Source organism: Zootoca vivipara, chromosome 2 (assembly GCF_963506605.1).
Source record: "Zootoca vivipara chromosome 2, rZooViv1.1, whole genome shotgun sequence".
NCBI classification, from domain to species: domain Eukaryota; kingdom Metazoa; phylum Chordata; class Lepidosauria; order Squamata; family Lacertidae; genus Zootoca; species Zootoca vivipara.
The window spans coordinates 56,795,230-56,811,765 of NC_083277.1; the positions used below are offsets into that span (position 1 = coordinate 56,795,230).

Here is a 16,536-nt window from a genome sequence, read left to right on the forward strand (position 1 = left end):
AGGAGGAAGGAGAGGGCGGCACTTATTTTTCAAAGTCGCTTTTCTATTGGATGATGGCAGAGCTGACCGACCAATGGGGTGACCGGAAACAAGGTCTTTCCCTCCCCTTGAGCTCTATGGTTGCGTTCCCAGAGTCCCCTGCTCTCGGGGTCAGGAGCGGAAGTGGACGCACGTGGGTCTGCGGTCTTTCGGCGGCAAACATGGGCAAAGCCAAGCACCAGGAGTCGAGGGAAGAGCCGGAGCCCGAGGCGACCCCGGAGAAGTCGTACCACGAACTGGTGGAGAACCTGAACGCCATCGCGCGTCCTCTGGCCTCCCGCAAGTTGACGCGCAAGCTGTACAAGTGCATCAAGAAAGGTGCGCGTGGAGGGGGAGGGGAAGGAGGGCAGTCTGGCTTTCGCGGGCGGTGGGGACTCCGTCCAACAACCCTTGCTGGAAACTCTCCCGTTTGACTTGCAGCATCGAAGCAGAAACAGATCCGGCGTGGGGTGAAAGAGGTCCAGAAATTCATCAACAAAGGCGAGAAGGGGTAAGAACTCCGTGCCGTTGCGAAGCGATGTGGCTTCTTTCCCTCTCCATGCCGCTCCCTGACGCTAGCAGTTCAGGTCTTGAATTTGGAGCCACTCTGGTTCGCCAGGTCTGGTCCCCATAGGAGTATGAACTCCCGCCGTGTTAGGAACTCCTCTTTCTGTCTCTGTATCTAACGGAGAGCTATAGATAGACACACAGGTATGTGTTGTATAGACACACACACACACACAGAGCTTTGGAATCAGTAGCTGGCATTTTCTGAGATGTTCCAGGTCGCAAGTTTACAAATAATCCTCAACTACAGTTTATAATCCTGTGATTCTGTTGGTGCAAGAGCCAAAGGGACTGAAGGGGCCACTCTGGTTCGCCAGGTCTGGTCCCCATAGGAGTATGAACTCATGCTTTTAGTGCAGTTTTTGCCAAACTGGTGCCTTCCAGATATTTTGGCTACAGCTCTGGGCCCCAGCCAGCACAGCTGATGGGAGTTGTAGTCCACAACACCTGAAGGGCACCTGGTTGGCAAAGGCTGTGCTAATACAAGGGTGGGGAACCTCTGGCCCTCCAGATATCATTAGAGTCCATCTCCCCTTAGTCACAGCTAGCATAGCTAATTGTCAGCGATTATCAGATTTGCAACATTTGAAGGCCCTCATGCTTGAAGGCATCATCACCAGAGAAACAATCCGGTTGTGTGTGAGAATGAGTTATGGTGTCTTGCATGCAAATGAGTATACTTTGCCCAGCAAAAACAAATTTTAATCCTTTTCATCAGACCTCGTTTTCATTTGGCTCTGTATAGTAAGTTTTTTGCCTTGCGTGGACCTACTTGCCTCAGTGAGTTATTTCCCCTGCTCCCTTACCTGTGTACATGCATGCTTGAAATCTCTGTGCAAATGATGACTGCAGAGATGAAGCACAATCACAATTTAATAAGCATACTCAGGATTATAACTATTACAATATCAAATATTTGGAAATATTCATAATATATGTTTTAATGTGTTTGTTGTCTTCTCTACTTGCATTGCTCTGGTCTTATTTTTGTTGCTGATGCTGCATTGTCTGTCTCTCCTAGGATCACAGTTCTTGCAGGAGACACACTTCCTATTGATGTCTATTGCCACATCCCCATCATGTGTGAAGACAGGAGCCTTCCATATGTCTACATCCCTTCCAAAACGGTAATGTAGGGTGGGGTAGTAGAAGAAAGGGATTCTCTTTTTCTTGTGGATCTAGAGTGGAAACTATATGTAGAGTTGGAAATGACCAGCCTTCTGACATTGTTTTGTTTCCATGCTAGTATTAACGTATGGCTTCAATTTCTTGTAGAATTTTTATTCTTCGCTGTAGACCTGCATCCTGATAAGGAACAGAAATCTTGGCTATTCTAGAAGAGCAGTTTCATGCAGCTGGCATTTATATAATTTCTCCATGTGAATTGGCACATGGTCTGTTTGCTGCTTAAAGTAAAAAAGGGAAACTTATACAGTTAAGAATGTATGTGAATTAGGAAACTCAATGCTGCTTTCCTATTTTTTTCTTTCAGGACTTGGGAGCAGCTGCAGGTTCAAAGCGACCAACGTGTGTTATCATGATCAAGCCCCATGAGGAATATCAGGAAGCCTATGATGAGTGTATGGAGGATGTGGAGGCTCTTCCCCTCCCTTTGTGAAGAACATCAGTAAGAGATGCTACTAAGACTGACAAACAGGCACTTGCCTGGGCAGTAGCCTGACCCTGATTTTAAAGGAGCGGGGAAAGGAAGAGAATACTCCAATTGGCACTGTCACCAGCCCTGTGGCTCATACCCGCTTCAAGTGCCAGTTATTAAGCAACTGATTCAGAAAGAAGTTATTGACTTGTCTTGCAGCAAGAGAAGTTTGTGAAGCTGGGGTGGGGTGGGGAAAGTGGAGAGATTAAACTAATTAAAACACTTGTAATGTTGTGTAGTGTCTATTACAATACACTGTTCACCCCTACATACCGCACAGGTATGGCGGGTGGTGCTGTGGTCTAAACCGCAGAGCCTAGGTCTTTCCTCATTTTTTAAAATAATTTTTATTGGTTTTTTAACATATAACAGCAAAACATCACCAACACACCAACCCCCAGCAATACCTAAAAGATAAAACATTAATTTAAACATAATAAACAAAAGCATACATATATATCGCCTTCTCCATCACACAGTGGTCAGGGGCTGCCTTCCTCTTTTCCACCCCTTCCCGTGGCCCGATTTTAATTGATTTAGCTGTTCAGATTTTTTATTTTTGGTACGGTGCAGTCCTTTTTAGTTCCAAATTTAGAAAGAACCAATCGCTGTTGCCTGGCAGGGTCGCAGCTTCATGCCTCCGAGATAGCTTTGTTCCGATGCGCCGCGTTTTGCTCCTACCCCCTGCTCTCTCAGCGCCCAAAAACTAGGCAATCGATGGAGGGGGGAGCACACGCCTGGCGTCTGCCAGATCCATGCCCCCTAAACGCTTGATTAGGGGGTTTTTTTCTGGAGGGTCGCTGTGCTGTAGCGGCCTCTCCTTGCCTCAAAGGCACCACATCCTCCTCAGCTGAGAACAGCGGCTGCCATTGCCTCGCGATCAGCCGGAGGTCCACAGAACCTAGGGCTTTCCGATCAGAAGGTTGGCGGTTCGAATCCCTGAGATGGGGCAAGCTCCCGTTGCTTGGTCTCTGCTCCTGCCAACCTAGCAGTTCGAAAGCATGTCAAAGTGCAAGTAGATAAAATAGGTACTGCTCCAGCGGGAAGGTAAATGGTGTTTCCGTGCGCTGCTCTGGTTCGCCAGAAGCGGCTTCGTCATGCTGGCCACATGACCTGGAAGATGTACGCTGGCTCCCTCGGCCAATAAAGCAAGATGAGCGCCGCAACCCCAGAGTCGTCCGCGACTGGACCTAACGGTCATTGGTCCCTTTACGTTTACCACAACTTATCCTTGCCAAGGTGAAGTTTTCACTAACTTTTACATTCCTCCACTTGAAGTAGGTAAATGATTTTTAAATTTATAGGCTCTTAATATGTAAGCTGATCAATCCACACATGGTAGAGAAACTGCAATATCCCTGTCTTGGCAGGGCAGAAGGTGGCAGTGGGTGTTTTCTCCCTTCAGCAGTGTCCATCCCATTTATTTCAGTGTGAGGGCTGGCATTGTTTGTTCCCCTGGACTGGGGCAACAGGAGGACTTTGGGGCCTGCAGGTCCATGGCTTCTCCCTTGTAAACATCCTTGGACTTTTAAAAGAAGCAACATCTGTGGAACTTTTCACAGTCTCATGAGAGGAGGATCTCAAGGTCAGCTTCTCCTCTGCCCTCAAGAGATGCCCCTCCCCCAAGAAATAGCACCTTTGAGATGCCCTTCCAGGGACCATAGAAGTGAAGCCTTAGTTAGCTTCCAGCCATTTCCCTTCTCCAGTCTTATGTAATCTGGACCACTGTGGTGTAGTGTTGGACTAGGGGCCTGGGAGTTCAGAGTTCAAATCCCCACTTGCCATGAAGTTCACTGAGTGACCTTGGACTAGTAGTCACAGCCATCAGGCTAATCTACCGCATAGGGTTGTTGTGTTTATGGGGAGGGAAAGCCATGTATGCCACCTTGAGCTCCTTAGCAGAAAGGTGGTATATAAAAGAAAATAAAAATAAACAAGCAAACACAGCATGCATGAAGAGAGATGGATAGTTCAGACAAGTTCAGACTACACTTGTGTAAGAGTTTTGCTCTGTTGAGAGGCTTTAAAAGCGATATTGTCAGGAACATGTTTGCTTTAAGGAAAACGTTTCTTTTTGGTTCTAAATATATTAACACCAAAAACCATACACCAAGTTTGCTGAAAAGAAATTTATTTAGCTGTATTTCCATGCCATCCATCTCCTGGGTTTAACAGTTCCTGGTGCCTCGGAGAAAGAAAAACTAAGAATACATGCAGTGTGGAAAAAACCCTTTGATGTCAAAGGGTTTCTGTGGCATCAGAAAAGTATCTTTAAATATCTCTCTCCAGGCTAGTGCAGATCTTCACATCCACTGTTATTCCAGACTGATACTCCAAACTACTGCATTTTTAACAACAACAAAAAGCTAATTAAAGTGCAACTTGTAGGCACCAACTCCTGCACCTACAGCTTTAAACTATTTACCCTCACCATTCTAATAAAAATAGGCTCAGCTTTGAAAGCTAAGTTCAGACTTCAAGCAACACAGATTTAAACTCTGCCAGTTGTTTTAATACTACTTTCAGGTCTAGTTTCAAGGGAGTTCAAATCTCTAAATAAGATTCAAGATCCCTGTTAATGAGCCATACCCCCATTGTCCCATATTACAGAGGTTTTTTTAGGACCATTGCCTAAAATAGTTCACCTAGTCAGGTTCTGATGTGTTTCTGTAACCTTAATGAGTACTTAATGAGCAACAGGATCACTTCAACTTTCTTGAATAAAATAGACTGTATACCTACTTTTAAAGATGTCTCAATGATAGTTACTATTCTACCAGCATTCTCAACTTGACCAAAGTCATGGTACTTTCTCCATTTTCTACTCATTCACAATGGATAAAGCAGCTTAGCTAGGCTGTCTAACACTCAAGAGCAGCAAGCTGCTATCATGTACCTGTCATAAAGTATGAATTTCTTCAATATAGTGCTGTCCCAGTTTTTCACTTGTAAGGAGGTGGTGTTATTTTTATTAGGAAACAATACACCTTATTACTCATACCTTGTTTTTTGAAGAGCTACACTGTGTATTAGTACACAGAGGGCCCAAATTCCACCTCTGTTGATCCATGTATTTTCACCATTGCATTTCCAACCTATTTTAAACTTTTCTTCAAAATAGCAGTAAGCCAAGTTTCCAGCATACTTCTCCCAACTTAAATTCCATCCTTCCCATTGTCAAAAGCACATATTGGGCAGTGGGAAGAGAAAGGCAGCTCTAAGACTCCCCCCCCCCTCAAACCGATGGATTGAAACAAAAAAGACCTAAATTTATTTTGAAGTGTTTTTAAAATAGCAGCAACAGCTCCCTGTGTACTATTTGTGATACAAGCTCTATCTCAACAAGTAGAGCTATGCATGGGGAGAGTGTAAACCATCTTGCTAGGAAGGGTCACTGCCAGTTAAAGCTCCCAGGAAGAATCCTAGGAAGTAGTATGTTGTGAGGAGTACAGAATAATGTGGCTTGGCTTACAGTAGACATAAGATTGCTCTCCTCTGGCTCAGTGAGCTACAGTCAGTTCCCAGCCTGTAGCAGCTAATACTGTTCACAGCAGAAGACCACTCCTGTCAGCATATGCCACCTTCCATCAAGCATTATCCCAATAGCCTATTTTCACCAGAACATCTCCAAGGCATGCCATTATCAAAAGATTAGGCGTTTTCCATCAGCTGGGCTCTGCTCCATGGGACAATATGGACACTTCAGCCTGCACAAAGAAAGATCAGAATCAAAACAAGGCCTTAGAATTCTCATTGGATCTACTAGGAATGCTAGATGAAGGATTAGTAAGCAGGATGAAAAAGTATTCCTATACACAACTGCAGCCGCAAGAATATTGATTGCTACATATTGGAAAAAACAAAATATACCAAAAATTAGTGAGTGGCAGGGGAAACCATTTAGCTATATGGATTTAATGAAATTAACTAATTCAATCAGAGGCTGTAGCAAACAGAATTTTGACCAAAGTTGGGAAAAGTTTGGGGATTACATGAAGAAACAATGTCCTACATTAAAATCCTGGATTTATTTTTAATGTTCCGTACTGTCTGTAAGGATTATAAATTCAAGAGAACATATCAAGAAAGTTTATTAAGGTAAGGAAAGCAGTAATTGGCAAAAAACTTAAAGATGACGACAAGTGGAAATCTTATAGGAGAGGAAGATTTTGTTTGCGATGTTTATTTACTGTATTATTAGTTTGTTTTGTTGTGTTTTGTTTGCGATGTTTATTTAGTGTATGAATTGTTTTGTTTTATTCAATTTAGTTTGAATAAGAGACCATATAGGAAAATTCAGTGGAATTTTATTAGATTTCATTTATTTTTTATTTGTAAAATGATTTGTAAAATTGGTTATATGTTATTTTTATATGATTTGTAAGTTTTGTTGTTTTGATTTGAGTTGTTTTGATTTGAATCTCAATAAAGTTTATTTTAAAAATATATAGAATTCTCATTGGTAAGTAGTCCTACCAGACCACTAAAGCAGATAAGCAGGAAGTTGACCCAGACCCATACTTCCAGTAGACCACTAGCAAGTCCTAGTGTTTGGGTCCACTACCTCACTCTCTTCTCTGCACTGTTAAAAAGTCTGATTTGGCCTTGGGCTTGCCAGGTACTAAGCCCTACCTTAGAAACTACAAGCAGCAGTGCTATGGTCCCCCTTACTATAGCAACTGCAGTATGACCTAGTTAACCAGCAGATGGCAGCAGACACAGTGAAACTAACATGTAGTCCCCCCCCCCCAAAAAAAGATGATAGAAACTGCTTCAGGGTGAAAGGGACTTCCTGGACCTACAATGGAAATGAGACGTGTGAGGAATCTAATCCTGTCGGGGTGACCACAGCATTTCACAGATAGGGGAGCCTGAATACTTCAAGTTTTCAGGCAAGAGTTCATCATCCACAGCCTCCCAGAATTGAGGAAAGAAACAACAGTTTGTAAAAACCACTCACTTCCCTCCATTGATGAGCTTGTTAAGGGCATCTCGAGAAATAACATGCCCACAGATGAGCTTGATGGGTGGGTTAGAATCAGTTGTCTGCTGGCGCAAAATGGGACATGCAAAGACCGAGTGGTACCAGCATTTCATCCCAAGCTCAATTTCAATCTGATAAAACAAGCAGAAAATAATTAGGCTTATCACCTGGTTGTTATAGTTAACTTTCTTCCGCAAAAATATCCCCACCCTGCAGCTCTCTCATAGCACCCTACCCCTGAATGGGCCAGGCACTCACAGGCAGCTCATCTTTGTGGCTCCAGACACCTGTGCACTGTCTCTGCTCAATCACAGCCTTGATGTTCATCAGCACCGGCAGTGCTACACATCCTGCAGCAAAGCTGCCGAGAGAGAAGGAGGGAGGAGATAGCTCAGTGCTGCTCAATCCACCGCCAGTCCCACCCATATCAAGCTTTACCTGACACTCAGCGGTGACTCCACTGAGAGACCTAACAGGGCACAGGCATCACGAGTGAATATCTCACAAATCTCAGTCCACTGACTCTCATCCAGAAGATGCTTATATGGAGAATTCTTAAGGCCCAAGCGCAGGTACACCAGGCTGCCCATCATCACCTGGATCTCTGCAGATGACAAATGCAGGAAGCAGCACTCAGGTAAACATACTTTTGCTAACGGGGCTGGCCTGTTATGGAACCAGTTATTGGGAACTGGTGATACCTATGACAACGAGCAGGGTGAGTCAACAACTCCCAAGACTTCCCTTACTAAAAAGAGAAACTTCAAACACTTTGAAGCAACAAAATAGGAGCCCATTCTATTGGGTGCGGCAAGGCCCAGGGAAACAGCCTAAAGGCAAGAAAGCTCCTCCCAAGGAACAAGTAGCAGAGTAGGCTTCTGGAAACAGCCTCACCTTGCTGATGCAGGTGAGCAAAGGGCTGGAAATGGCGTGCGTAGCTCAGGGCCTCTAGCTCCTTGCCTGGACCGCCAGCAAGGAGCCTGATGAAGTGGAGTCGATGCAGCCGGAACTCCAGATTGCTGTTCATTTCTGCCAGCTGCTGTCGGTGGAAGACTGCCCAACTGAGCAAGAGACAACACTGCTCAATGCCATCATCTACATTAAAAGCTGCCCTTAGAGTGGGTGCTACTCCAATCCAAGCTACATATTTGTGGACGGCCTGGTCTGAGGCAGGTTGCAGCCGCATTTTCTCAGCATGCTGTGGGCTCACAAATTCATATATCTTATTACAAGAATACCCTGGCCTTGTGTAGAAGATAATGAGTGAAAACAAAACAAAGCATAACTTCTCGGTGCTTGTTGGAAGAGAAAAGATGGCAGACCCATAGAGTGGATAGGCTCACTGATAATGAGGAGTGTGGTTCCCCCAATGGTCCTTGCCATAGGCCCTACTTCAAAATCATTCTGTTAGGACTCTGTTTCCTCTCCCACTGTACTTCCCAAGGGGGGAAACAGTATATAGCTCATCATTCTTACCTCAGAGCAGGCTCCAGATCCTGTTTGTGCAGAGCTTCCAATATGCTGTTAAGTTCCAGGAATGGCTTTTTAAAGTCTACATCTACATTCACAGTGGATTCCTGTGGAAGGGCAATCCAAATTAAGAACAAGGCTCAAGGCAAGGTAAATATTCCCAGAGGGAGGCTGTCAAGTACATATCCATCCTCTGCAGGTTGGATAGAACAGGCAGCAGAATAGGCAGCTTGTTGTACTTTGCAGTGGAACTGGCTGGCAGGTTCAGGCTTCTGATACTCCTGCATTTGTAAGCAAGAAACAGAGACCTTCCTGGCACATCTCAATGGCTAAGCAGTGCCAAGGCACAATGTAGAGATACAACTATCGGTTCCAATACACCATGCAAATAACATTTGCACTTCCATCTCCTCAAACCCCTGTACCTGACATAGTTCCTCCGCCACTCCCAGCATCCCTTGTTGGTAGAGGTGCTCTATGATGGCCAACACCAGGATCTGCTTCTCTTGAGACTCCCAGACCATAGCAGGAACAATGCCACACAAATCAGCATCAAAATGCTGGAACAGAACAAGGAGTCAGTCATTCACAAGCACTAAAGAAAGCCCCATACCAAGTAGTATTCCAAATCCCAGAACAATAAGTGGCTTTCCATCAGCACTGAGTATAATACTAGCTGCCATCCCATATCACTATGAATTTGGCAGTAGCTACAGACAAGTAGAGAAGTATATTGAAGTTTTGGATATAGTAAGGTAAAGGGAACCCTGACCATTAGATCCAGTCGTGACAGACTCTGGGGTTGCGGCGCTCCTCTCACATTATTGGCCGAGGGAGCTGGCATACAGCTTCCAGGTCATGTGGCCAGCATGACAAAGCCGCTTCTGGCGAACCAGAGCAGCACACGGAAACGCTGTTTACCTTCCCGCTATTTATCTACTTGCACTTTGACGTGCTTTCGAACTGCTAGGTTGGCAGGAGCTGGGACCGAGCAATGGGAGCTCACCCCATCACGGGGATTCGAACCGCCGACCTTCTGATCGGCAAGCCCTAGGCAGCCATATTGTACCCCATGCAAGTCTTTTTGCAAATTCAGGGGCATTCTTGTCAGTAACTTGTTTCCAGTAATTTAAACAGCCTGAGGGAAAAGACGACAAGCAACAGAGCTTAGGAACCTCAATAAAGCTTGTAGATATGGATGCGGCCCTCAACCCAATTTCATTCTGGTGGCAAGGCGAAAAAGGAAGTGTCCTGCCCAGCACAATCATCATGTAGCTACCCCACAGACTATCCTTGAGGAAACTATCAACAGAAAAAGCCCTACTCTTGTTGTTTATGAACATCATCAACCCAGAACTGAGGCTGAATTCAGAGCAAGGAATTGGATAGGTAGAAAGGGCTTGTTGTACACTGGAGAAATGTGGATGCTCTTGATTTAACAGCAAAAGGAAAGCACATGGGTTAAGTCTTCCTCTCCATAGATACTGGTGGGGAGGCGCCTTAGGCCCAATCCTCAGTTGAGACAGAAGAACTTCCTTCAGTTTCTTAAATGATATATCAGACAACAGCTGAATTACAGTACTGTACTGGTTTCAACTCCAAAAACTTATTCATGATCTGGGCTTCCCACAGTACTTGCCAATAGTTTTTCAGCTTTGAGTTTAAAAAGAGGGTATAGTCATTTGATGGAACTTATGCATGTTGGAAAGTAAGGTGGGGTGCCATCCTGGCAACTGCAGAGAGATCACATTATCATGGCATGAACAGAGTTTGCAATGGTTTCTAGTCATGTTCACTATCAAGGCTTAAATAATATCCCTTTCCTTGGCAGTAGTCAAGGAAATTCTAACAAGATTCAACTCTGATTCTTCTGCTTAATGCCCCCCCCCGTGTTTTCACTCCTAGCCCCGCAAAAACTAAACTAAACTATGTCTGTTAAGAAAAAGAAAAAACAGGAGCCACCCTTGTTTAGCTAATACAAAGCACATGTGTGTTTACTAGAACTACAGAACTTTGGACAATCTAATATTCTTTTATGTAGAATTCTAGCTTTCGGTGTTAACACAGAGGAAAGACACTGGTTCTGCAGGCTGGAAAAAAAGGGAGACATTTGTAGGCCTGGGTAAAATCAGGCAGTGTGAATGCAGTCAAAGCACAATATAGGAGAGAAGATGCATACTGCACTAATCCATAAAAGACCCATGTTTCAATAATGAGCTCTATATAGGGTGATGGAGCACATGCAAGAAAAACATTTGCTCTCAAAACTCATCAAGTTTTCAGTTTTAAATGGTTGGGTGCCCACCTTGCTCCTGAAACCTACTCACCCTATCGATTGCTTTGCCCACACGAGAGATACTGCTGTGAATGTCCTTGTGGTCTGAAGCTAGGTTCTGCACTGTGTCTTTGATCTTCTTACAGCATTGGGACATAACCAGGGAGAGAGTAGCAGACAGTGGCGTTCGTTGCAAGGCTGCAGGAGAAGCAGCAATTATATCTTAGTGTGGGTGCGAGTACAAGAGTATACAGGTAACTCGCATCTTACCCTTATTTTACTTACACGATTGCAGCTGTGTGCCAGGGGGTGGTGGTGGTATAAAAAAAGTAGTATAAAGAGCAACAATTGGGAAACACTTGCCTGCAAGCAGTCCAACTGGAGAACAGCCTTTACCAAAGGTGTTATGGGCTTTGAAGACACTCAAACTCAGGACGCAAGGGAGAAACGTGCTAAGAGGAAGGCACGCTTGGTAAATCCACACCGTGATCAACTCCCGCCCGGAATCCAATGTCCCCACTGTGGAAGGATGTGTGGATCCAGCACTGGCCTCCATAGTCACTTATGGACTCATTGTTAAAACAGTGTTTATAGAAGACAATCTTACTCGGCTATGAGTGATCGCCAAGGAAGAAGAATGATTAAATACATGGATAGCAGGGGAAACCCTCTCTCGTTTATTTATTCTCCACCCACCTGCACAAGGCTGTGATCACCGACTTACCTGGCTTTGGGAAGGCAGTGCTAGGGCTCTGGCAACATCCTGGAGCCCTCACGCCCAAAGCTGACCAGTTCCCAGTTTTGCACATTTTTGCATTTACATGTGGACTCCCAGAACTGAACCATCATGTAAGATGCAAGTTACATGTAGTCTATAGAGCAAGACTTCCTCATTGCTTACAAATTTGATCCGGAACAGGTAGGAATTAACAGAAGCCAACAGTTTCCCCCCCAGATCTTAGTCTTGGGAGAAATTTATGTTCACCAGTAAGAGAATGAACAGATTATGGGGCTATGGGTGGGTGGGATCTTAATTTTATCTATTTATTATTACATCTATCCCACTTTTCTTCCAAGGAACTCAAGGTGACATATGTAATTCTCCCTCTTTCCTTTTTATCCTCACAACAACACTATGAGGTAGGATAAGCTGAGATAGTGACCAGCTCAAGGTCATCCAATGAGCTTTCATGGTCACATAGGGATTTAAATACTGGTCTCCCAAGTCCTAGTCCAGCACTCTAACCATGACACCACATTGGCTTTTCTCACTGCTTCTAGAACAGGAACACTCAAAACCAATTCTAGGAATCTTGCTGCTTTCAAATAGATGATAATATAAATTACGGAATAATATGCTCCAAGAAAACAGGAGAACATTCTATAACGGGTTAGGCAACTTAAGGCCTGGGGGCCGCATGCACAGCTGAAAAAGGTTGCTGACCCCTGTTCTATAAAAGCAAAACACACATTCAACCTTTTCACTAATCTATTAATAACATAAACAATAGCTTTCATTTGTTAACACAATCTTTGTTGTGCCAATTTATCATCATTAGTCTTAGAGAAAACCTTGGTTCTGAGTCCTAAAGAAACAACTTTACTGATAAATTCTGGTTCAGCAAACTCAAACCTGAAGGAGCGTCTCCACCCCCATCGTTCTGCCCAGACACTGAGGTCCAGTACCGAGGGCCTTCTGGCGGTTCCCTCGTTGCGAGAAGCCAAGTTGCAGGGAACCAGGCAGAGGTCCTTCTCAGTAGGGGCGCCCGCCCTGTGGAACGCCCTCCCATCAGATGTCAAAGAGAAAGACAGCTACCAGATTTTTAGAAGACATCTGAATGCAGCCCTGTTTAGGGAGGCTTTTAATGTTTAATAGAATATTTTATTTCATTTTTCTGTTGGAAGCCGCCCAGAGTGGCTGGGGTAACCCAGCCAGATAGGCGGGGTATAAATAATAAATTATTATCATGCCAAAATTTTCTTTTTGTCAGAGATTTCCTCGAAGTTTCAATGTACTGATAGTCTGCCAGAGACACTGTTCCAGCAAACAAAGATGTAGAGGTTGAGGTTGTAAACATCAACTTCCCTACCAAGATGGATCACAGTCTACCAGTACTGTCATTCCTGGAGATATTTCAGTACATCCTCCTCCACAGGTACTTCAGATTTGTGGGAAATTTGTATCTTCAGGTCAATAGCACTACCATTGATACCTGAACAACTCCACATTATGCCAACATATACAATATTTATGGCTGTCTTTGATCAACCATTCTTTGGCTTCTGTTTCAAAAGGTTCAAGGACTTCAAGACAGTACAGTGATACCTTGGTTTACGAACAGTCTTGTTCACGAACTATTCAGTTTATGAACGCCACAAAACCAGAAGTAGTGTTCCAGTTTGTGAACTTTACCTCAGTCTATGAATGGAAGCCAAACGGTGGAAAGGCACCGGCGGCGAGAGACCTCATTAGGGAAAGCACACCTCGGTTGAAGAACGGATTTGGTTTAAGAACAGACTTCAGGAACAGATTAAGTTTGTAAACCGAGGTACCACTGTAACCTGTTCCACGACTGGTCCAGAGTCGACTCAGGCTGATGACAGGGTAAGAAGTTAGAAATGTGTTAGACAGTGTAGCAACAGAATGGACAATACAAGTCCTATCTTAACTCAGAAACATGCTGACCACTTCCTTTAGGAAGCACACAAGCTTCCAGCTACCACAAGGAGCACACCACATGCTCCACTGTCGGTAACTCAAGCTTACAATACAACCAGATTTGTTCCGGTTCCTTGGACAGGGACTCACAACTAATTCATTTGTAAAATGACTGAAGCAAATGATGCACCCTGTACATTAGTTACATTTCATTGCCTTTGGGGCTCCAGGGCAGGGCCGTCTTAAGCGCCCCTCGCGCCATGGTGCGCCGGATCTCTCCAGCGCCCTCCCACCCCGTTTCCCAGCGCGGTGGGCGGGTGGGCGCTGTGCGCTGTGCGGCAGGCAAGCGGGCAGGCACAGTGCGATCTCTCCGGAGCCCTCCCGCCCCGTTCCCCAGCGCGGTGGGCGGGTGGGCGCAGCGTGCAGCTGCGCGGCAGACTGGCCGGCCAGCGGGCGGGCGCAGCTCGCGGCGCCCTCCTGGCAGGCCGGCGCCATGGTGCCCTGCGCCACCCAGCCTGCACGTAGGGCCGGCCCTGCTCCAGGGATTACAAATTCCCTCCCACCCACCCACATTATATATCTGCCAGCTGAGAATAACACTTCACACATCTGATGCATCTAAAAAGAAAAGAAGAAGCCCTGCCACAATATCAAGTTAGCCTACCTTGTTTTTACCCCCAAAGTGTCCACATGAAACTAGCCACTCTTAAACCCAAACTGGGCGACCTTGGCCCAGCCACTCCCTTTCAGCCTAAGCTCTACCTCACAGGGTTGTCGTTGTGAAGGACAAAACAGGTCTCTCGGAAGAACGGGGTATAAATGTAATAAATAAAGTGGGTGGATCATTCTGTGCTCGGTGAGGGTTATATTTTCGAACTAATGAGGACACTCGAGAAGCCGCCAGCTGTAGCCTCTCCCGCCGCCGTCCTCGACCCACCCGCCCTTCCTTCCTCGCTCCCTCAGAGGCAGGAGCAGACTGGCCACCGCCAGACGGAGGCCCCCGCGCGTACCTGCAGCGCCCAGCTCCTCCCTCAGTTGGCTGACGTAGCGCAGCAGCTCCTCCAGACCTCGCTCGCAGTGCTGGCCATAGCACAGGAACTTCTGCAGCACTTTGTCCAGCTCCCTCTCCACGCAGGCGCAGCGCTCCATCGCCCCGGCCTTGCCTCTGCCGCGCGCGCCCTGGAAGAGGCAGGACAAGAGCGTCCAGTCAGTCACTGGCCCGGCGCGGCCATAAAGACCTGAGGCAAAGGGGAGAAGGTGTCAGGGAGGAAGAGGGGGAACGGAAAGGAAGCCCCCCACCCACCCCTGGCCTCCCTAACCGCTTGGTACTGGCCGCTCTTAACGGGAAAGGTACTGTGGCAGCCCCTTATGGGCTGGGAGTGTGTATTTCACGGCCCGGAGCGTTCAAGCTGGGATTGGGAAGGTGAGGGACGCCATAGGCTTTAACCCGTCTCAGACACTCTCTGGGCGAGACTAGACCACCGTACGGTGGGGGTGGAGAACACACGCACACCCCTTATATTACAGTGGCACATTCCTTTTTTTTGTCGGTGTGAGGACTGGACGGAACCATTTCCAGGGACAGCCGGGGTGGGGAAGGGGAAAAGAGAACAGCTAACCTGAGAGTCGCGGAATGAGACGTCAATCTTCTCCGGAACGGAACAACAGAATAATAATTGCGTATCAAGCCGCCTCCTTCCCTGGTGCGGTCCTATATAGGCATAACTGCTAAAGTTCTCTAATGATGGATCAAACCATCCTCATTTTCGGATAGGGTGTGCCTGGAATGAACCATCAACGGGCAACAGCTGGGTGGAACGGACCATTCTTGGCTCGGATGATATGCAGTGCAGGACTGGAATGAACCATTTTTAGAGCTAATCAGGACCCACTTTTAGTTTGAAAGCCCAACGAAGTGTTTCTACAGTGACAGATCAGGCAGAGGCTTGTCGGTTTGTGAAAAGTAGCTCATTATGTAAAAAGGTAACTATTAAGAACGACCTGGCCGCTTTAGTGCTCCAACTGGTGACACAGCCCTGGCATGTTTTACTATGGGTTTTTTGAAGCATTTCTGTTAATTATTCAACTCAAGGTGTCAGAGATGGTACAAACCTTTAATATTTGCTCAAGGAGCATGTCTACATAAATATTCCTTTGATTGCTGTAGTGCATTCTGCATGGGGCTGCCCTTGAAACTTCACCTGATACAAAATGCAGGTAGCCTGTTGGTTTATCTAGAGCCATATAAGCCCAATTCTGGGAGAGCTGTGGTGTCATCCAGTTACATCTCCAACTTAAATTCAATGTATTGGTTTTTACCTTTACTGTGCAACCCTATAAACATCTACTCAGTAGTAAGTCCCATTGAGTTAAATGGGACTTACTTCCATTGGGGCAAGAAGGGAAAATAAAAAGTACCTCTGCTTTCCATTACCAATGGTACATTCCTTTATTGGTGGGTATGAGGGCTTAACAACTCATTTCCTATATATTTATTCTTCAATCTAGAGGCAAATTAGCAGTGGTCCTTTGCCTTTTGGAAAACACTGGACTGCAGTCCGTTCAACTTTTATGAAATGCACATGGTATCTCATTGCTCTTCTGAGGTTTTCAACTGGGGCATTACATTGAAAACAAAGAGCAACATGTCCCAGACATTTTATTTTCCTTATGTGTGCATTTCTTTTTCAATCACACCTTGATTAAAATTTGATAAAACAGCTAAACACCCAGCTCATGCACAACAATTTGGCCATTGCTTATGCAGATGAATTGTGCTACCGTATGTGTCCACAATGCTAGTACAGTAGACTTGCAGTGGAGCATGAGTACCTGTTTGGGTCCCTCAGTGTTGACAGGCAGTCCACTTTATGGACAGAAGCTACAGCAGCTGAAAAACATGACCT

The 16,536-nt window shown here is 45.6% G+C and overlaps 2 protein-coding genes across 3 annotated transcripts; one reads left to right on the forward strand and one right to left on the reverse strand.

Annotated features, from left to right (window-relative positions):
- Positions 1-143: 143 nt before the first annotated feature.
- NHP2 (NHP2 ribonucleoprotein) lies at positions 144-2,471 on the forward strand. The gene is made up of 4 exons (XM_035105880.2): positions 144-357; positions 460-529; positions 1,607-1,712; positions 2,078-2,471. The coding sequence occupies exons 1-4, from the start codon at positions 201-203 to the stop codon at positions 2,201-2,203; spliced, it is 459 nt and encodes a 152-aa protein (XP_034961771.1). The 5' UTR covers positions 144-200; the 3' UTR covers positions 2,204-2,471.
- Positions 2,472-5,511: 3,040 nt separating this feature from the next.
- Positions 5,512-15,495, reverse strand: RMND5B (required for meiotic nuclear division 5 homolog B). 2 transcript variants are annotated; one of them, XM_035105879.2, is made up of 10 exons: positions 15,250-15,495; positions 14,641-14,809; positions 11,024-11,169; positions 9,122-9,256; positions 8,703-8,803; positions 8,121-8,287; positions 7,665-7,830; positions 7,485-7,587; positions 7,203-7,357; positions 5,512-5,949 (listed from the first exon to the last, which is right to left on the reverse strand). In XM_035105879.2, the coding sequence occupies exons 2-10, from the start codon at positions 14,777-14,779 to the stop codon at positions 5,886-5,888; spliced, it is 1,176 nt and encodes a 391-aa protein (XP_034961770.1). In that variant the 5' UTR covers positions 14,780-14,809; positions 15,250-15,495; the 3' UTR covers positions 5,512-5,885. The 2 variants fall into 2 exon arrangements, with proteins under 2 accessions (XP_034961770.1, XP_034961769.1); XM_035105878.2 differs by having other exon boundaries at positions 14,641-14,868.
- Positions 15,496-16,536: the final 1,041 nt, after the last annotated feature.